Genomic DNA, 23,235 nt, shown 5'->3' on the forward strand with positions numbered 1-23,235 from the left:
CTCCCCCACCCCAACCCCGCCCCGGCTGAGGCAGTCGGTCGCCTGACAGCTCACGGCAGCTCTTGCGGCTGCCAGCCACTCACGGCAGGACATGGAAGCACAGCAGCCCACAGCAGCCTACGGCAGCTCATGCCGACCTCTGGTCCGGCTGCTCACGGCAGCCTAGCTCCAGGGAGAGCCGTTGTTCACAATCTTAGCTGTAGAGGGTGCAGCTCACTGGCCCATGTGGGAATCGATCCAGCGACCTTGGTGTTAGGAGCATGGCGCTCCAACCACCTGAGCCACCGACTGGCCCGTAATTATTGTTTCAATGATTAGACTGATGTCCCTTGAGGGAAAGGGCCATTTTATATACATCTAAATCTTCTTCCAAGTTTTCCCTCACAATCTTAAAGGTAGTTATTATTATTATAGAGATGTTTAAATTATCTGTCCCAAATCATAAAGCCAGTAAAAGGTCAAATCAGGAGTCAAATGCAGGTCTGTCTGTCTCTTAAGCCCATGGTCAAACCAATCCCATACTATATCCCTGAGAGGCTTCTAGTATGATATAACCAAATATTTGTTAAATGAATGACTCAATCATTTTTCTTAAACTAATTCAAGTCTACCTGAGGAGACTAGTATATTCTTTATTCAAAAAGTGTTACAGCTGTGTCCAAATATGTGATAACATTTACAAGAAATAACTTTGACTCGTTACTGTAAGTAGGACTGAGCATAGGGGTCAGTAAACCTCTTTTGGGGGGCAGGAGCTGGGGGAAATAAAACTAATGGTTTATTTGAAAGGTATCCTCAGTATATACCCAGTGAGTATTACAGAAGCTCTGAGAGAGGGTGGTGAGCTGACAAATGGCCAAATGTAGAAACAGCAAAGTTAAGTCTACATTTCCAGAAAACTTCCTTTTCTTCATGCTTTGGAGAGAAAGCAGCACTAATTAAAGTCCCTAATTAAGTCCCTAATTAAAGGACGGTACTTGAAATACAGTAGCTAGTTATTACAGAGTTCTTGCTATCTACCTATTTTCTTTCACATCAGAAAATCTAAAGCAGTGGTTTCCAAGTGCCAAACCATGAACTGCCTGCATCAGAATTATCTTGTTACAAATATAAGTGTCCAGGGTTCATCTCAAAGTTATTGAGTCTGTAATTTTAAGAAGTAAAAAAACAATATGAAATTTCAAAAACTTCCAGTTTTTCTGATGCATGGTCAATTTTGTGAACCACTGATTGCAAATAAAATGGAAGCATTATAAGGCTGTGCCAGTGCTGGGTGAACAATTCCAAAGCCTACAAACTGATCCTGTATAAAAGAAGGAGAAAGACCACTTGCAAAAAACTGTGGGACATTCAGTATTTTGTCTCAAAAAAAAAAAATTGTCTTGAGGTTAGTGCCTATGGAGACATCAGTCCTAGAACAGCAGAGCCAACCAGAGTTAGATAAAATCTGAGGATTTAATAGAGCTAGTTAACAGCTATAGCATACTTCCCAACTAAATTATAAACTGTTCATTCACTTAACAAATATTTATCAAATACCTACTGTTATGGGCAATTAATTATTACAGGGTTTGGGATACAGCAGTGACTTAGACAAAAATCCCCACCCTTATAAAGTCCTTCATAGGAGACAACAAACAAAAACAAATAAACTATCCTCCAGATACATATATATAATATATAAATATACATATATACATACATACATATATACATGCATAATTTTTATTTTATATATAAAATAGGTAATATTAAGTAACATGGAAAAACCAAAACAGAAGATTAAGACAAACAGTTCTAAGGAGTGATTTTAATATACAGAGGGTGATCAGAATAGCCCTCTGAGTAAAGACCCAAAGGAGGTTAAGTGTGATGGGCATGAAAATATCTAGAGAAAGATCATTCTAGGTAAAAGGAATCCCTGCAGGAATCCTTGCTCCTGCCCAAAACGACCACTGAGACATTTGATCTGTCAATAGGTCCTTGAAATGTGGTCCTATCAAGAGCACCCATGAGTATCTTTGGCCCATGCCAAATGGTCCTTGGTATTTGGTCCTGTCAGAAACACCCATGTTTAGAAAATGTCCCTGGATTCAAATACCCCATAATGTTTGTTTATACTTTTGGTTTACAGAATTAATGCATAAAAAAATACTATCATATTTTATTGGTCCAATAGTTGTGTGCGGCTGTACTGTAATAACCCTTCTTGCTTCAGTAGCCTAGCTGGTAGTGGCACATGGAATTATGCAGATGGGTCAGGGTTTGCATCTTGCAGAAGAGCGAGATTTAAATATCAAGGACCTTCTGGCATGGACCAAATGTCTCCATGAACGTTTTGACAGAAGCAAATGTCCACTAATCAAAGGAATAACAATGGGAAGTCCCGAAAGCAGGAACATACTGACGGTGTGAGGATCCTAGAGACTGGCTTGAGAACAGTGACAGGCAAGTCAATAGGAAATAAAGTCAGAGAGATAACAGGGACCCATCGTGTAGGACTGGTAAGACAGTGAGAGGACACAAGAGCACTGAAATGATATGATCTGTCTTAAATTTTAAAAGCAAAGTTCTGGAACGCAGTTGAGCACAGACTCTGGGGAAGATTTAGGGTAGAAGCAGGGAGATGCTGCAATAATCCAGGTGAGGTATGATGGTGAGAACTGGTCCACTTCAGATATATTTTGTAGGCAGAGATAACAGGATTTATTGATAGATTGGAAGTGAGGTCTTAGAGAAAGAGGAGTCACAGATGGAGATGGCTTCAGAGGGAGAAAACTGAGGGGAGATCCAGAATTCTATTTTGGACACAGTGAACCTGAGCATCACACAACCAGGTGGAGGAAATTTAGCCATGACTGGAATGATTGTAGCTTGTAGTCTTCATGTATTCCTCATATCAAAGTAGTAAAGACCAGGCATACAATAAACACCGAATACATGCACACTGCCTCACTTAATCCAGCAGGTTAATAACAACCAACATCTTTATAAAATACAGGTTTAAGTAAAATTCCTATCAGAAAATGTCTTTGGTCTATACCAACATTTAGTTCACACATTTCAAGATAAAGAATTACCTCCTGTTCTTATTTCTTGATAATGCTACATCCTATCTCTTTTAAACAACTTTACTTCAGTTACATTTTTTCTTCAAACAACCATATTATAATCGTTACTAAGCTACAAATACTATTGAATGAATACTACTGATGGATACCTGGGCTGAACTGTAGACTCACTCACAGCTTGAAGCGTTTTCTGCAAACAGTGGATTTCTGCCCCATAGTTTTCTTCTGTTTCTTTCAATTGTTGCTGCAAAGAGGATATGAGGTTTTCTAATTCTTGGACTTGTCCTTCAAGTTGTTTAATTTTTTCAGTATCTTGCAGAGTAGATAACTTGCTTTTATGAATGACATCTAATTTACACAAATAGAAGAAAATACATATTCAATAAAAATTTCCTAGTGAAAAATCACAATCATTTTTTTGCGTGTGCAGAGAATATTCATCTTCTTTGAAAAAATAATGCTTCTTAGTAGTAATAACTCAGGTTTCGATTTAAACTCATTTTGACTGATGAAAACGAGGAAGCATAAATAGTACAATTCAACATCATGTCTATATTTTTTACTATAGTACCGCTAAGTCTACCATCTTTATGTCTTTAAACCAAAAACAATTTAGAATCATAGAATATAAGAAGTTGAGAAGGGAAAAATGAGATGAGTCCAAACCTTTCATTTTGAGGATGAGAAAACTGAGATAAGAAAGGTTACAGTGAAATAACTAAGGTTACTGGGTTATCCCAAATTTTAAAGTAAAAAATCAAATTACTGAATGTTGATATAAAAATACCACAGTTGTGTTATATAATTAAAATTTACCAATGTCTTGCAAATTGGTTATCTGAGAATGGGTTGATAAAAACTCTGTTTCCTCTTGTGGTAGGTTTTCTTCTGCACATTCAAGTTTCACATCTGTCTGCTGTCCCGGAATCTATTGAAAATAACAGATGAAAAACAGTGACATAAATATATAACCCATTATCTGGAAACCATATTAAAGCATTTTAACATTTAAAATGATTTTTTCCAAAATCATCTAAAATTGTGATCCTCTGATACAAATATTTTCCCTTCTAAGTTACTCTATATTCTCTTTTGACAGTGATGCACACCCCATTCCCAAAACTTCATAGTTTTGAAATTATGTTAATTAAATATGTTTTTTCATACCCAGAAAGTTCATTTTACTACAAAAACAGGATCTGCACAGAATTTTGGTATAAAACTCACAATATTTATATGACTTGATCTTTGAAATTTCAACTCATACACAGTAAATTTTCTATTGTCAATGGTTGATAATACAACTGTTGTTCATCTCTGGATATTACCTATGTGCAACCTGGTAACTGACAAATGGTATGCTGCTCTTTACACAAAAGGAAGGAAAATAATGAAAAGGAAGGTAAACAAATAAATGTCAGCTTCTTTCCTTAACTATTACAACTAGGCAGCAATGTGTCAGATGCGTATATGTGTATTAATTTAGTCATTCATCAAATATTTAATAATTATCTACTATATGGCCAGTATTGTGACGAGAGAATAAAAACACAAAATCAGTAAAAATATGGTACATCTGCCCTCACAGACTTTATCAACTAGTTGGGGAAATAAAACAATTAGAGAAGTGCTAAACTATAAAGGATGAGCATACGGGCAATGACAGAGAAGAACAACCAATGTGAGTAAATACAGAAGAAGTCAATTTGATTTGGGCCTCAATCATTTTGAGCAATGACTAGGAAAGGCGAGTAAGAGCACTTGTGAAAGAATGACCCATGCTCTAATTAGTGAAAACAATGATCTTAATTAGAGGGGTTTAATTTGGAAAAGAATGGGGAAAATACACTACATAGATAAGATACATCTAGACTACGTAGCACTTTAAAAGAGGAAAGAGACTGGACTTGCTAGGATAGATGAACAAAGGATACCGTAGAAACAAGTATGCAACAGGAGAAAAGCCCATGAAGGCTATTTCTGCTGGTTACTACTCTTACCAAGTCCTCTACCCCACTCCTACCCCCTGAATACATTTCCATACTTTCCATAGAAAATAAAGCCCATATGGAAAATTTTTCAGTTTCCAGCTCAACCTTTCTGTATCTTCACTTAATTCATTCAGCAAACATTCATTAAGCCTATACCATGTGCTAAACAAAGCACTGTGCTAGGAACAGAAATTAAAAATAAAGAGAAGTCTCCCTGATTCTGAAGTACAATCTAGTGGAAGAGGCAGAAAAGTAAACACATGATTATAATAACATTAAAAATAATGATACAAATGTACATTTGCAAAAGGAACTATGGGAACAAAGAAAGACAGGAGGGTAAATGAAGTATTTAAATAATGGAAAAAAGTCCCAGACAAAAAAAAGCTAAAGGAGTTCATCACCACCAAGCCATTATAACAAGAAATGTTAAAGGAGCTTCTTTAAGAAGGAAAAAAAATCAAAAATATGAATAAAATCGCAATAACTACATATCTATCAATAATTACTTTAAATGTAAATGGATTAAATCTTCCAATCAAAAGACACAGGATGGCTAAATGAGCAAGAAAATATATGCTATCTACAAGAGACTCACTTCACATTGAAAGAAACATACAGACCAAAAGTAAAGGGGTGACAAAAGGTATTTCATGAAAATGGGGAAAAAAAGCTGAGGAAGCAATACTTATACCAGACAAAATAGACTTTAAAATAGAGTCTATACCAAGAGACCAAGAAGGACACAAAATCCCACTTCTGGGTAATTACCCAAAGAAATCCAAAACATTTTGGAAAAGATACATGCATCCATATGTTCACTGAGCATTATTTACAATAACCAAGATATGGAAGCAAAGTAAATGTCCATCAATAGATGAATGGATAAAGAAGTGGTACATGTATACAATGGAATATTACTCAGCCAAAAAAAAAGAATGAAGTCTTGCCATCTGCAACAACATGGATGGACCTTGAGAGTATTATGCTAAGTGAAATAAGTCAGACAGAGAAAAATACTATATGATTTCACTTACATGTAGAACCTAAAAATTAACACAAACATACAAAATAGAAGCAAACTCACAGATACAGAGAACAAACATTTGGTTGCCAGATGGGAAGGGAGTTGGGAGGATGGATGAAAAAGGGGAAGGGATTAAAAAGTACAAATTGGTCGTTACAAAATAGTCACAGGGATGTAAAGTACAGCATAGGAAATATAGTTAAAAATATTGTAATTATGTATGGTGCTAGATTTATGCGTACTAGATTTATCGGGGTGATCACTTTGTATGTTACATAAATGTCTAAATCACTTCGTTGTACACCTGAAACTAACATAATATTGCATTCAACTGTAATTGAAAAAAAATATTTAAAAAATAATGGAAAAAGGTAAGTGCAATACACAAAGGCTTAAAAAAGAAAAAAAATAGGCAATGGCTTGTGCAGGTGCTAAGACAATGGAAGAAGAAACGTCTAAGTCTAGGAAGACAGGTAAAAATAACGACACAAAGAAGTAACATTTGAACCAACTGGAAGAACAAGTGGGAACACACCAAACAGATTGGAGAGGGATGGGCAGTTACGCAGAAAGAACAGCTGGCAAAAAAGCCCAGAGATGTGAAAGACTATTTCAGTATAGCGAAAATGAGGAGAATTAGAAGATGAGGCTAACAGGTTAGTGATGTAATGCAGTGCTGATTGATCCCAACCAAGAAAGGCTGCATGCAAGTTTGGCCCTTTGCTGGCAACCGAGACCTTGGCTGGGAAACAGTCCACTACACTAAAACTTTCCCTAAATCATAAGAGTGCCTAATGCCTGGACTACGCAAGCAATATGGTTTATGCGCCACACATTTTCCTTCTGGGAAGTCTGGGTTTTGGTATGTGCTAGGCAGAGGATGCCTACCTGACTAATACGTGATTAAAAAAACCATGGAATCCTTGTCCTCCTTAGTAGACAACACTTAGCACCTACTCTCACAACTTACCTACGGCTATAGAAATTAAGTGTGTGCTGTGACTCCACTAGGAGAGAATTTTAGAAGTTGTGCCTGCTTCCTTCCAAACTTTGCCCCATGTGCCTTTTCATACCTTTTCAAGACTGATTTGCTTTGTATTCTTTTCCTGTAATAAATCTTAGCCTTGAGTACAACTGTATATTGAATCCTATGGGTCCTTCCAGCGAATCACTGAACCAGGAGGTGGTCCTAGGGACTCTCAACCCACTCATACTCTGCGCCCCATTATAGACATCTAAGGTAAGTTACATTGATACAGGGAATGAAAAAAAATGAGTCATCTTGGCCCTGTTTCTCTCCTTTTTCTTCCACATCAACTGTCAAATTCTTTAGGGTCTTCCTTAAAATATCTTACGAATGGTCCATTATTTCCTACTTCCCACTGCCACCAGATTCATCTCCCTAAAAGTTCAACTTCCTGATGTCTAGCCCATAATCACAAATTTCCAAGCTTTTCAATGTCTACACAATAAAAGTCCAGCCTATCATTCCAAGTTTGGTACAGTCTAGCCTCTAATTTTCGAGTCCACTGCTTTTTCAGCAGTATGTCCCAAATATATCACACCTACATCTGTAAGACTTCGATTGATCGTATTACTTCTCCCACCTGGAATGCTATCCTCCCTCCCCTATCTTATTTAAGCCTACACATCTTTCATGGTCCAATTCAAATCCCACTTTTTCCAAGAAATCTTCCTTAATTATTTGCACCTACATGTATCTACCTGTTTGCTTAACTTCAAAAGTACTTCTCTTTTCAATATTTAATTAAATGTTGCCTTGGATAACAATTTTATATACGTCCATCATATTCTTTAAATTAGTTTATAGAGCCCATCAATTTACAAATTCCTTCAGTCTACTGAGTTTATTTACATTGCATACTATGCTTTATTCCCAATGCACAGAACCACCTGGCATATAAATAACAAATAAAAATTACTGGCTGGATAACTCAATGAGAACAAAATATGTATCTTTCATTTCTTTTATACACCCTTCAGATTATACTGCAGTATGATGGAAGGAAGATCACAGGTTAGGGGAGAAAATTGTCAAGGATGATCCCCAAGTTTCTGGTTGAATACATAATTTTTCAAAACTGAGAAGAAAGAAGAAACTGGCTTTGGGGGAAAAATTAATAAATTAAAATTTCAATATGTTTAATTTAGATATTTAAGTATAGGGATTTCAATTAGATGGATTCTGCAGTTCAGGAGTAAGAACTGACCTAGACATGGAGACATGGAAGCCATGAAAGTGTATGGGAGCAGCGAGTAGCATAAGAGGATCAAGTACATATCCTTGGTGACTATTAATGGGGGGTGGAGGGAGGCAAATCCCCAATGCAGGCTTAAAAAGCCACAGAATTGAAGTCGCAGGAACTAAGGGAAGAAAATATTCTAGGGAGCAGAAAATGCAACAAAATCAAAAAATTATAGAATTAAAAAGAAAATTGTTCAACAAATATTGAGCATGTGTTTGTACCTAAGATTGCAAAGTGGAGCTATGACTTTAATTCCAGGCCACAGTAGTGTTCTTTTGGGGACAAAATAGTTTTTCTTGTTTGTTTCTTTTCTAATTGTTTCTTCTGAAATAATAACCTTTTACTTTTACTTCCCAACATTTTAAAAAGCAAAAGACTATACATAAAATTGGTAATTCAAACAGAATTAGCAACACTAGGCCCCCATTCCTACATGTGGCAACAGGGTGAAGCTGAGCAGCTTCTGCTTCCTTTGAAAGAGGTATGTTTTCCCCAGGTTTCACTTTTCCAGCTTTCACTGCGTTGTCTTCATTTATTTTATGAGCCAAGCTTATGTACTAAGCTCATGTATGTATATCTCTTACATCCTTATGACTCAATTAAAATGAGAGTGAGGAATCTTTAAACGGTATGAATCCATAATAAACAAGAAAATAAGAGAAGAAACTAAGAGAGATTTCAAACAATTTCCAGAAAACAGAAAAGAGGCGAAAGAGTGTTGATTAATCAAGACAGAGAAAACAGCCTAAAGCACACATGAAGAAAGCCACAGATCAGGAGACAGTTGACCTGCTTACCAGAACCCTAGAAAAACTATTTGGAAAGAAATCTAACCAATATAACACTCTGTGAAAAACATTAGCTATGTTCTAAACAATGATTCACTATTTTTCTATAAAAGAAACCCACTGCTTTAAAGAGTTCTACATAAAATTCAATGCAACACTCACACAAAGTTAACAATTTGACATTTTATATATAGAGAGGGTGCCCCCCCAAAAAGAATACACATTTTAAGAAAGGAAAACTGCATTAAAATTGTAACACTCAATATATATTGATAACAAAGATGAATACAAGTCACGTTTGACTTCTGCAATTATAAGTGCTCAGAGTGGTTACTATCTGCGTCCAGACACTTCTGATTACGGCGAACTACTGCTTGAGCAATGCTGACCAAAGTGTCCACTTGTATACATGTTTTTGGCACCACCGGTATTTTATCATGATTTCAAAACCTCTCTAAAGGTGAAAACAGTATTGAAATTGCAGGAATTCCTTCAACTCACTGATACTATAAAAGTATGTCACTTTTGTCTCATCTTCTTTTTCATGTTCCTTTACTCAAGACATTTTTCGTTGATGAAGAAGCTTACAAAACAACACGCAATACAATAAATGCAAACATGACACATTTTGCGTTTCACATACCTTACTTAATCGTGTCCGAAGTACCAAAAGTTTGTTGTATTCTTCTGTTACTTTGTTGAGAAGAGTTTGCATATTTTCTTGACATTCTAGATGACAAACAATTATAATAATTTCACTCCACAGTAAAAGTCTGCTTCTTTCAGTATTATTCATCTATTAATAACTTTAGAAATTGTCTGCTAGCAGTAAACCTCAAATATTTAATAAACAAAAACTAAAATTTCATTAATGTGAAACACCTGCTATTAAGATAACTTGACAATTTCATATTAAAATACATTAATGTGTACATTAATTTATACACATTTTGTTCAAATGAACAAAGGAATAGAAGGCTATCTGTGAAGCCACACCAAAAAAATTAACTGAGGCTGCAAACTATAGAAATACACTACCGTATTTTGCCGTGTATAATACGGACCTACATTTCTGGCCCAAACTTACAGGGAAAAAAAAATCTTTCATTTTAATTTTTCAATTCAAAATTTTATTTGTTTACTTTTAGGTACTTGTTTTTTGTATTATAAAGGAATTTTAGTATTTAGTTTTTAACATATTATGGCTAAGAAATTTTATGTAACAAATAATTACAAAACATAAGAACAAATACAAGGTACAAGAAATTGTATGTACCGGTAACAAATTTACTATACTTAGCATCATACAAGGCCAAGAAGTCTATGTCATTGCAAATTCATTGTAAGTTCCACAAAACCAATTATCGTATTCCAGGGTATTATTTTGCATATAGATATCATTATTGATTTCTAGAGTTACACTTTTAACTCATAAGCATAAATACAAGAAATAAAATACATTTAATAAATACGGAATTAGTACTACCCATGTATAATGTACATCCTTATTTTTCTCTCACAATTTGGGCAAAAATAGTGTGCACTATATGCAGCAAAATACCGTAACACAGGATTCCTATTAAGAAAGGTAATTTTATGTCTTCTTATTCTTTAAAAAAAAAAAAAAACCCAAAAAACATTGAAATAAACTTGTTTAATAAATATGGTATCTTTTAAAGGTTTGAATCTACGGTATAAAATTAAGGAAAGAATTATAATCAAGAAAAAATGGGAATAGAGGAAGAGTGGGAAACGAGACAAAGAAACTTGCAGACAGCTCCAGGTCTCTTTAAATCACAATTATTGCATTATAAAATAAGAGTGTGTATTAAACATAAGATCTCATGAATGAGAAATGAAGACAAGATATTACGATGATAAACCCAAACAAGCTAAGATATTAAATCATGATTAAACATAAAAGTTTATCATCAATTAAGAAAATTAATACTGTTTAATAATGTGGTAAACAATTATTACCTTGAACTTCATATCTGTAATCTTGCAATTCCGGTTTTTGATTTTCAGAAGTATGCACACCAGAAGTTACTCGCTCTTCTGCATTTATTTCACATTTTAAAGCTGGAGTATAATGTTCACCAGGGACACTGCAAAAAGTCTGTTAACAAAATTAGGCATTTTATAAAATTAAAATTTTGATTTATTCCTCTAAAGATCATTAAACATTATTCTCCTACATGCAAAAGACAGTCAAAATGGCACAGAAAAATCAGTAAGAAACATTCTTTCACACACCAAATTAATCTGCAAAAGAAATAATCAATTCTAAACCTGTCTCTCTCTATACAGGATATGAAATTCTTCTTACATTAGGAAAATACTGATAATCTTCACTACACAAAGCTATAATTTTTTCTGACACTTTATTTTTCATAGTTTATTTATTGAGGTGACATTGGTTACTAAAATTACATAGGTTTCAAATGTACAATTCTATAGTACATCACCTGTATATTGCACTGTGTTCAAAGTCAAATCTTTCCGTCACCATATATTTGACCCCTCTTATCCTTTTCTATCTCCCTTCTACCCCCTTTCCCTTTGTTACCCACCATACTGTTGTCTGTATCTGAGTTTTTGTTTATTTGCCTGTTTGTTCATTTGTTGCTTTTAATTTTTATCTCACATATGAGTGAAATCATATGGTTCTTGACATTTTCCATCTGACTTATTTCACTTAGCATGATCTTCTCAAGATCTAACTACATTGTCACAAATGGCAATATTTCGTTTTTTCTATGGCTGAGTAATATTCCATTGTGTATACATACCACATCTTTTTTATCCAATCATCTAACAAAGAACATTTTGGTTGTTTCCATGTCTTGGCCACCATGAATAATACTGCATTGAACATACTCATATCTAGCGATAGATGTATCTTTATGAATAAATGTTTTCAATTTTTGAAGGTAGATATCCAAAAGAGGAATTGCTACGTTAATATGGTAATTCTATTCTTAATTTTTTTGAGGAATCTTCATATTGTGTTCCACAGTGGCTATACCAATTTACATTCCCACCAGCAGTGTATGAGGGTTCCTTTTTCTCCACAAGCTTCCCAACATTTGTTATTATTTGTCCTTGATAGTAGACATTCTAACAGATGTGAAGTGGTATCTCACTGTGGTTTTGATTTGCATTGCCCTAATAGCTAGTGAAGTTGAGCATCTTTTCATTTATTTGTTGGTCGTTTGTATGTCTTCTTGGGAGAAGTGTCTGTTCAAGTCCTCTGCCCAATTTTATTTGGATTGTTTGTTTTTTGTTGAGTTACATGAGTTCTACATATTTTGGATATTAGTCCTTTATCGGAGGTGTTGTTTGCAAACATCTTCTCCCTTTTGGCTTGGTTGCCTCTTTGTTTTGTGATTGTTTCTTTTGCTGTGCAGAAGCTTTCTAGGACAATACAGTCCCATTAGTTTTTTCTGCTTTTACTTCCCTTGCCTTTGAGGTCAAATTCATAAAATCCTCTCTGAATCCAAGGTCCATAAGTTTAGTACCTATGCTTTCTTTTATGCAGTTTATCGTTTCTGGTCTTATGCTTAGGTCTTTGATCCATTTGGAGTTAATTTTGATATATGGTGACAGATAGCAGTTAGTTTCATTCTTTTACACATGGCTTTCCAATTTTCCCAGCACCATTTATTGAAGAGGCTGTGTTTTCTCCATTGTTATGTTTTTGGCTCAAGCTTTGTCAAAAATTATCTGCCCATATATATTTCGGTTTATTTCTGGATTCTCAATTTTATTCCATTAGGAATAAAATTCCTAATGTGTGTCCGGTTTTCTGCTGATACAATGCTGTTTTATTGTCGCTCTGTAGTATAAATTGAAGTCAGGGAATGTGATATCTCCGGCCTTGTTCTTTTTTTCTCAGCATTGCATTGACTATTTGGGTTTTTTCCCCATACAAATCTGAAGATGTTATGTTCTATTTCTTTATAAAATGACATTGGGGTTTTGAAATAAAACCTGTATATTGCTTTGGGTAATATGGCCATTTTAACTACATTGATTTTTCCAATCCATGAACATGGAATATCTTTCCATTTCTTTGTGTCTCTTCAATTTCCTTTAATAACATCTTACAGTTTGCAGTGTATACGTCCTTCACATAATTTTTTAAGTTTATTGCTAGATATTTTATTCTTTGTGTTGCAATTGCAAAAGGAATTGCTTTTTTCATGTTTCTGAAGTTTCCTTCTCCCTGTCTTCTCCTGCTAGTATACCCACTATTTTCATATTGCTTTTCTAATGGAGTCAGATAGCTCCCGTAGAGTTCTTTCGTTTTCGTTTTTTACTCTCAAGTCTTTTTCCATGTGTGTCACATCCAGATTTCTATCTTCAATATTACTAATTCTTTCCTCTATCTGGTCAGCTCTGTTTCCTAAGCACGTTAGTTTAGCATGTCTTTTACTGAACGCTTAGCTCCAGAATTTCTATTTGGTTCTTGTTCTTTAAAGTTGCAATCTCTTTGGTAAAGTACTTCTTTTGTTCATTGATTTTATTTCTGAGTTCATTAAACTGCCTATCTGAGTTTTCCTGTATTTCGCTGTGTTTTTTTTTTTTTTTCAGAACTGTAATCTTGAATTCTCTGTCATTTAAATCACACTGTCATTTTCATGCACTTGTTTATTTTCTGGAGATTTTTCGCTTCCTTTCTGAACTGCCTTGTTACCTTGGTTATTCATGGTATTTGGTGGATTATTTCTCTGCCTAGGCATTTACAGGAATGAAATCTGCTTGTTTTTAAAGAGTGACACTTCCCTACTCAGCAGGTTTTTAAGAAGAGATCTTTCCCCCCAGTAGGAGGCACTGAAGTACCAAGTTTTTTATTTTCTCTTGCACTGCTTTCTTAGATCTCTGCTGGGTGGTGGAAAATGGCCTGCATTCCTTGGGCAAATGGGCGTCTCCTCTGTGACCAGGTCTCCTTGGTTTCAGGGCACCACCCCAGTGGGGGAATGTGCTGGGTAATCAGGTTCTGAGCCAGCGAAATCCCAGTGCTGCCCTGCCCGAGGTGTTCCAGGTACTCCTGCTGGGATCAGCCAATATGAGTAGGGGCGGGGTGAGCGGGGAAGAGGCCTTGTGCATTTGAGGCTTTGGTCTCCTCCCATTAACAGTGACTCCAGACCTCAGCTGCATCACCTCTGTATTTCCACCTGTCACTGGGATTAGCCACAGCATGCATCTGCTGCTCAGGGAGGAATGCTTCTGCCTCTGGTTCTCAGGGCTGCAGATAGTGTGCTCTGAAACACAACACTCACTGCTTACAGCTTCTTCTGGGGCCTGTTGCTAGCTCTGGGAGAGTGAGGGGAGGCGAGCTCGGGGAGGGTGACAGGACGTGGCCAGGCTCCATGGCTTTGTTTTCTGCCTGGCAATGGTGGCTGCTAGAATATAACTGCCACACCTCTGTGTTCCATTTGCCCTGATCACCAGGTTCAGCCACACTATGCGCTCACCACTCAGGCAGGAATGCTCATTCTACCTCTCTATTCCTCCAAGCTGCAGAGAGTGCATGCTGCACCCTGATTCCTCCCCTCTCCCGAGACCCACAGTGAGCTCTTGCAGCTGCATCCATAGCACTTGTCTGTGCTCTTCTCCCTTCCCTCCTCCCGTTCACTCAGATTCATCCACTTTCAGATGTTTCAATGTGCAGCTCTCTCAGATGTGTTTGTGTGTTGAGTAGGGAATCCTCTGTTAAATACCAGGGGAAACCTCTCACGCCGCCATGCTTCTGACGTTACTCTCCTAGTTCTCTGCTTCTTTCTAATAATGATATATCTTGTGCTTTACTACTTCTAGCTTGGATCCTATTCTGATGTTATCTCTATAACGTCAACTACCTTTGGAAAAAACTCTAGAAGACAAGGATGAAACTTGAAAAATGATAACTAGAAAGAAGTTTATAAATTCTATAAATATTGTAACATACCAAGTATGGGAGTACCCTCATACACTTTTCTATAACATATAAGAGTAGTTTCTCTGTGGCTTATACACACACAAAAATTAAAAATATTTGACACATTACTCTGGGTTTTTTTTTCAATCCTGAGCAACAGACAATTCTACCGTTTAAAAAAAACACATGCCCCATAATCATTTGATAAGCCCTCTAAACACATGCCACTCACACAACTTGAAATAATAAACAACTTCTAAACTTAAAAGCCAAGTTGTTTATTGCTATTTCTTGAGATTCGCTTAAAAGTTAAACTATTTGTATACTGTTAATTAACAACTGAGTTTATTAAATTTCCAGCATAGTCCTTAAGTTGGAATTTTGTATTAGAGTTGGCAGAAACCTGAATGATCCCCAGTTTACAGATGAAGAAAAGGATTCACAAAGATGAAGCAATGAGTCCACAGCCAACATCAATGATTAGTGATGAAACCAGGTTTCATGACAAACTCTCGAGGGTCCCTTCATTACAAAATGCTGATTCATATTTCAAATTAAAATTAGGAGTTGGGTAAAGAGATTAGTGGAAGAAAAGAAAATATAAGTAAGTCAACTTATATATGAACTGTGGTGACTTGGGCCCTCTTTCCATATTTACTCTTTGATAAACAATGGACGTGAAAGGACAATGCCTGAACCCTTAGGCAGAGATGGAGGTGGAGGATGACAAGTAGCTGAATAAAGAATAAAGGCCTTTGGTGTGTTTATTTCTGACTTTTTTTTTGGCCTATATTGGTTTTTGAACTATTTTATAGGTAATTAGAATCAATAATGCAGCTTTACCTGCCCCAATTACACTACCCTTCTTTCCCTTCAATTTACAAATAAAAAAGCTGGGACAGAGATCAGGATCAAGCCTAGAAATATATTTTAAATTCTGAACTATTTCAAATATGCAGAAAAGAGTAGTTTATTAGCTTTGAAAATATTTTGTCGTATTATCTCCATATATTTTTTGAAAAATCGAGCATTTCATAGAGATTTGAAGCTCCCTGTATCTCATTTCATTTGCTTCTCTTTCTTCCCAGAAGTGATGACTCTAGCATGCTTTTGAAATATTTTTTCTTTTGAGATTTATTGACATTAGTACACATACCAAACACTGCTAAATGGTATTCCACTGAATGAATGTACCACATTTATTCATTACCCTGTAGATAGAAATCTGAGTTGTTTCCAATTTTTAACCTAATATAGACTCTCTTGCAACATACTTCACTGTGTTGCATATGTGAGCCTATTTAGAAAAACTGGGTTGTGGGGTGTACATATCTTCCACCTTGCCAATCTGCTTCTCAAGGTAGTACATTCCCACCAGCTGTGTTAAGAGCTCCTATCTCACCCCATCTTCACAAGTATAATTATAATTAGTATTATTAGAGTATTTAGTGTTTTTACTCAACCACCAAAGTGGGCAGAGACAGGAAACAGACCTGTTTGAGGTTCTACTGGTCCACTGTTTTATGATCTATAGCTATTGTCTGTTGTACTGCTGAGATAATTTACCTGAATTTTTTTTGTTTCAAACTTATTATCAGAAAAAATCTTAAATGCTCATTTTAAACTTAAAAATTCAGGAATATTTTTTAAGTCCAATACTGTAGTAAGATAGCAGGGAAAACTAAGTTGGATGATTCTGCTTATCTAATTGGTAGTAACAAAATTTAGCACTTGTCTAAAAATACTTCTTAAAAATTTTATTTAAGTACCGCTGGTATACAATCTTGTATCAATTATAATTAGTTTCAGGTGTACAATATCGTGATTCAACATTTTTATACCTTACAATGTAATCACTCCACTAACTCTAGTAATTATCTGCCACCATGTAAACTTATCACAATATTATTTTTAACTAATATCTTACCTGTGTAAAATAAGAACATTCTTCACACACTGCCTTGTAAAGTTTTCCAATGAGCATTTGTAAAGGCTTCACTTCATCACCTAATAGAAGATAATTGCATTAAGACATTCAATTTACTCACTTAAGTACTATTATATTAAACCTACGTCAACTGGAAGCTTCCCTACAATAGGATTAGTTTTAAATTCTTTTTTTCTTTCAGTTATTTTCCACTGCTTAACGTCCCATCTCAGATAAGTTATAGGATTTTTAATCTCTACGCTACAAAATGGTATAAAGCCACAACTTACAATTTTTTTACTGTAACCAATGTAAGAAATAAATCAAATATTGTAACCTGTCATATACATCCATGTAAAACTGAAACAAAAATTTCACAAATCCGTATTTACTCTTTCTACATGCCATGCACTCCAATGTTTCCTGTTCTACTCCACTCTTTAACATGCTCGTCATTACTACATTCACTTCATCATCCAACAGTTAAGTTGCCGTTTGAAAAACAGTGAAGAGATTCTACCTGAAGAGGATACCAGTAAAAGTAATACAGCTTAAAATCTTATTAAAATCAAACCCAAAGAACTTCTGAAGTGAAAAAGTATGGTATTCTCATTTAAGCCACTCTTTAAATTCTACTCTGTTCAACAGAGCAATTCCATGGGACAAACTTATGAACCACCTCATTTCCACAGGCAGAGCTGTCAAGCGTACAGCCTAGAGATGACTTGAACAGAGGATGTCTGCTAACGTCCATTTAGGTTTTCTTAAATGTTATTGCTTCCCTTAGTACCATCTTAGTCTTTCGGCTCACTCTATAGTCTCGCAGGCCATCTCATTCTTGTCCTTAGCCTCAACTGACTTGATTTTCAAATCTTTATCTTGAGCCTAAACCTCCCTCTTGAGTTTCAGACTTCTACTTTCAACTGCCTACTGGACATCTATTTCTGAGTCAATTGGTATTTTTAACTCAATATGTTGCAAACTGAATTTATTATTTTTCCCACAAATTTGCTCTTCGTCCTCTTCATGACTGGAGTCACCCTCGATTCAGTTACCCAAGCTAGAAACTAGGGATCATTCTCAATTCCTCCCCCTTTTACTGCTAATATTAACACCAGACTATAGGCTACGTTTTTAACTCTTGAACTTTCCTTTCCATCCTTAATGACACTGAGTTCAACATCTTACTGTTTATCAGAATTACTGCCAAAGTAGCTTAACTGGTCTTCTCATGACTAATTTCACCTCCCCTAATTAGCTCTGATGGCGTCATCTTAAAATAAAAATCCTACTATGTTAAATAGTTAAATTTTAAATAGTTACCCCCACTATTTCAAATCCTGCAGAATGTCTTATCACAAGTAGTATAAAGCTTAAACATGCTTCATGTTTCATGTTGGGGTACATACAGCTTTTTCTGATCAAGCTCAATCTTTCAGGCTTTATCACCCACTACCTTTTCAGACACCTTGAACTCTCAATTCTCCAAAATGGATGCAGACTCTCATACCTGTGTTTAAAACTCAGGAGCCAGGCCTAAAATTCCAACCTCTCTACTCCTGCCCACTGCTTCACCTTAATTATACTTCTAGAAAATACTAGACTTTTCTCCTCTCTTCTTCCATTCTATTCATTCTTCCATTATAGAGATTATCCTATTGTTTTATAACAGTTTATTTTATATTACTTTCCCACTGGATTTTGACTTCCTGTGGGAAAATGATTCAGTGATTTTAGATTTCTCAAGCGCTTAATGAATGTCCAGTGATAATATGAATAAATTAATCTAAGACTAGGATATACAGTTACCTTCCTCTATGGGTTCTAAGACAAGGATGGAGTGACAGAATGGTGGTCTATAGTGATACTTGTTTGCTTCATAGCACTTATAATTTTGTTGGAAAACATTTACCTGCTTCTTCTGTTTTTATAGTCTGTAGCTCTAAATGGTGTTTTTTCTGAAGTTCCTTTATCTTCTCCTCTTGAGCAGAAATAAGCTCCTCTTTAAGACCGCAGAGAGCTTTATCTTTTTCATTTTCCAAGTATTCACGAACCTGATCCACATGAGTAGAATAAACCAGAGAGAGGCATATACGTTGAGCTTCCATCTGTAGCCTTAAGTCATTCTTAAAATGAATGTATAGAAAATTAAAATTAGAAAAGTTTAAAATGACAAATCTAATAATTTAACTTCTTGAATATACTGACAACAAAGGGGAAATACATGAAATTATAGTTTAAAAATTCATATAAGAAAAGTGAAGTTTAATTTTTTCTCTTTTCATTCTGTTACCTTGATCTACTGTATTTTTCAAGAAAAGCAGCACAATGTTTTCATTACCTCAACTTCATGGTAAATTGTGATATTTAGTATAGCTAGTATAGCCTCATCTTCGATTTCTGCTAAAAATATTTTAAATGTAGAGAAATGCAAAGAATAATGTAATAAACACTTATGTATTCACACCCCAATTAACAAATGCTATTAATAATATTTTGTGTTTTTATTTCTTTCCTCCCCTACATACTTCTTTTTTGGTTTAGAAAGAAAATATAAATAAAATTTAATCCACTATATTTCCATTCCTTCTTCCCCAGAGACAATCATTATCACAAATTAGCTGCAAGTCCAATCCATTTCTTATAATGTCACTTCTCAATGTATCTGTAAACAACGCACTATATTCAGTGTTCTTAAGAATTTATTATATAAATGGTGCAAAATGGTATTTATTTATCAAACTACTCTTCTCATTCAATATGCTTCTGAGAGTTATCCATGTAGATAAAGGTTAATTTATTTTAACTGTCGTATATATGAATATGCCACAATTTGTCCATTTCCTTTCTGGAGATCAACTGAATTATTTCTAATTTTTTTATATTTCAGAAAATGCTATAATAAATTCTTATACATATCCCCTTGTAAAATTGTGCTAGTGTTTCTCTAGTGGAGTGGTCCTCAAACTTTAGCAGCATCAGAATCATCTGCAGTGCTTATTAAAACAGATTGCTGGGCTCCTCCCCCAGTCTGGTTCAGATCTGGTGCAGGGCCTCAGAATTCGAATTTTAACCAGTTTCCAAATGACACTGATGTTGCTGGTCAGGGACCACCACTTAAAAATGTAATTTCTGGGTCACAGCTAATGCACCTGTATTAGATTTTACTAAATAACTTTGTATATAATAGTGCCAATTTATATTGATATAGTATGTATCAGAGGCGCCAAAAAAATGTATATATATTTTAAGGGATATTATCTATGCTCAAGCAGTAGTTCGCCATAATCAGAAGTGTCTGGAGGCTGATGGTAACTACTTTGAGCACCTCTTGTAATTGCAGAAGTCAAACGTGACTTGTATTCATCTTTTGTTATCAGTATATATTACAATTTTAATAGTTTTCCTTTCTTAAAATGTGTACACATTTTTTTGGCACCCTCTGTAGTGTATGTGAGTACTCATCTCCCCCGTGTCCTCATCACACTTTTTTCTGAAAGACTTATTTTGCCATCTGATGGATGTAAAATGCTGCTTTATTGTTATATCAATTTGTAAGGTTGAAAGTATCTTTTCATGTTTATTAGCCATTTTGGTTTCTTATTCTGAGACACGTCTATTCATATTCTTTGTTCATTTTTATATTTTTAGACCTCTTTTTACATTAAGTATTCTTTACACTTTCTTGATATTAAGCCTGTTTTTAACGTATGTGGCAAATATCTAATCCCTATTCTTTAACTTGTTTTATGGCTCTCATTTGTTAAGACAGATATATTTATCAATCCTTCCCTGTGTATTTGTCTTCATTAAAAGTCCTTCCCTACCTATCAAGATCCTAGTTTCCTTTTATGTGAACATCTTTAACCAACTTGGATTTATTTCTTCCTAAGGGTAAGGATCTAATTTCCTAACTCCTCACCCCCAATACTGAAAGCAAATTTTCAAAAAAGCAGCTTTCAAAGACAATAAACTTTTCCTGTTGATTTGGCTTCTTTCATTTCACCTGAATCTGCTCCAATATCACGTCAGGTCTTCACTGACCGACCCTACATAAAAAAGTAAAAAAGAAAGTACTCACTACCCTACTTCTAGTAGATTACTGTTACTATACTTTCATTTGTCTGTCTTATTTCATGTCTAACGCCTCTATCATACAAGCTTTATTCTTTATTGCCTATTTTTATTCACTGTTATATCCTGAGTGTCTAGAATAGTACCTGGAATATAGTAGAGGCTTATTAATAATAAATGTTAACTTGCGCATACTATATACTAAATTTTCACATACTAAACTTTCACGTTATCTGGCTGTGTTTCTAGGTTTTCTATTTACCGATCTCAGCATCAAAATCATATTGCCTATTATGATTTTTTAATGTCTTGATATCATATAAATTTTTCTAGGATTGTCTTGGATGTCCTTGGATATTTACTCTTGTACATCAATTTTAGAATCATTTTTGTAAGATCCATGACAAACCTTGTTGGAATTTTCATTGGCACTACACTGAGTGTAAAGATTAATTTGAGAGAAATGACATCTCTGTATCTTTTCACTATGAATACGATACATATTGCCATATAGTCAGGTTTTTAGGTACTTCATTGTTTTATAATTTTCTTAACAAGTTCAAACATCTTGTGCAGGGTTTAAAGTTCCATCTCTTCTATTCATATCCTTTATTTCTTATTTATTGTCATACTGCATTGGAGAGTAACTCCAAGACAATGTTAAAACAGTAAAGTTGATAGTGGGCATCCTAGTTCTATACCTGATCTTAACAGGAATGCTTCTAAATTTCTGCTACATCTTTGGATGAAAATCATTATCATGGTGAAGAAATTTTCCTCTATTCCCAATTTCCTAGTTTTTTAAAATTATAAATGACTTGTTGAATTTTTTATTGATTCTTTTACAGCATCTATTAAAATGATCTGCATTTTCTCACACTATGTATGAATGTAGAGATTAACAGATTGTTTCAAATGTTCAATTATGCTTACATTCCTTGGGATAATATGCTAATATTTTATTTTGGATTTTTGCAACCATACTCATAAGTGAGATTAGTCTCTAATTTTATTTTCTTGTACCATTCCCGTCAAGTCTTAGAATCAACAGTATACTAGCCTCATTGAATAACCTGGGTGCCTTTTCTTCCTCCCTTCCTTTCTTCCCTCTCTTTCATCCTATTTTAGTAAATGATTATATATTTGTTCTTTTAAGAGATGGTACACCCATTTATAAAACGATCTCAACGTAGTATTTTTGGTTGGGGGAGAGGGTAAACTTCTATTTCAAATGCTTTAATGGTTATTGGTTTATTCAGGTTTTGCATTTCTATTTGAGTTAGATTTGATCATTTATATTCTTCCAGAAAACTATCTAGTTTACCTATATTTTCAAATTTATTGGCATAGGTTATTATACTATTCTTTTGTGATTTAAAAAAATTTTTAACAATACCTATACTTAGGTTCTTATTTTAATTTTTCATTTTGTTTATAAATCTTTTGTTTTTTCTTCATTATCTTCTCAGAGGTTTGTGTAATAACTCTAATTTACTAATCTTTTCAAAAAATAAGCTTTCCATATCCTTGAAAACTCTCTCCCTCTTTTGGTTATTCCAAATTTGCTGATTTCTGTTAACTTTATTTTTCTTCTCCTTTCTTTGAGGGTATAGACTGTATTATTCTACTGAATTAATAGCTTAATTTTTAATATTTCTTGTTTGTGGAAATATTTTATTTAAAGCTAAAAATTGTCCTCTACATGACATGTTCCATGCATTCTGCATTACTTTCCTTTTTCAAAAATATTCTTGGCTCTTCTTTTTATGGTTCATCTCAGATGAACTATAAAACAATTAAATCAAATTTCAAATACTTGCCATTCTAATTTTGATTACAATTACATAAGACGTGTGGATTTTTCTAGAGGTAGCTGGTATTTTACACTATTAAAAACCTCTCATTGGGAAACAAGTCCTCTCACTTATTTAAGTCTCATGTCCTTAATTAAAGTATTATAATTTTATTTATATTGGTCTCATACATTATAAAGTAAGTTTTTCATGTTTATTATACATTAAAACTTTTCAGTTCATTTGCTTAAAACTTTCTAGTTATTTAATTACATCTGTGAATTATGCCAACTATATTTCCCTCCCTTTACACCACAAACTTTTTGTCTTTGCACTGGTTAGAACCTGTCTCATTGTGGGTTTTGATAAACTGG

The 23,235-nt window shown here is 34.6% G+C and overlaps 1 protein-coding gene across 6 annotated transcripts in view; it reads right to left on the reverse strand.

Moving 5' to 3' along the window:
• Positions 1–23,235, reverse strand: part of AKAP9 (A-kinase anchoring protein 9) — a 145,558-nt gene that overhangs the window by 83,727 nt on the left and 38,596 nt on the right. For all 6 annotated transcript variants that reach the window (XM_081080220.1, XM_081080219.1, XM_081080217.1 and 3 more), the window contains 6 exons: positions 18,907–19,120; positions 16,995–17,074; positions 11,125–11,263; positions 9,788–9,873; positions 3,888–3,999; positions 3,221–3,419 (listed from right to left, as the gene is read on the reverse strand). In XM_081080220.1, coding sequence (XP_080936346.1) covers positions 3,221–3,419; positions 3,888–3,999; positions 9,788–9,873; positions 11,125–11,263; positions 16,995–17,074; positions 18,907–19,120 — 830 coding nt within the window. The remainder of the gene's footprint in view (positions 1–3,220; positions 3,420–3,887; positions 4,000–9,787; positions 9,874–11,124; positions 11,264–16,994; positions 17,075–18,906; positions 19,121–23,235) is intronic.

Source organism: Rhinolophus hipposideros (assembly GCF_964194185.1).
Source record: "Rhinolophus hipposideros genome assembly, chromosome: 18".
Classification (NCBI taxonomy): domain Eukaryota; kingdom Metazoa; phylum Chordata; class Mammalia; order Chiroptera; family Rhinolophidae; genus Rhinolophus; species Rhinolophus hipposideros.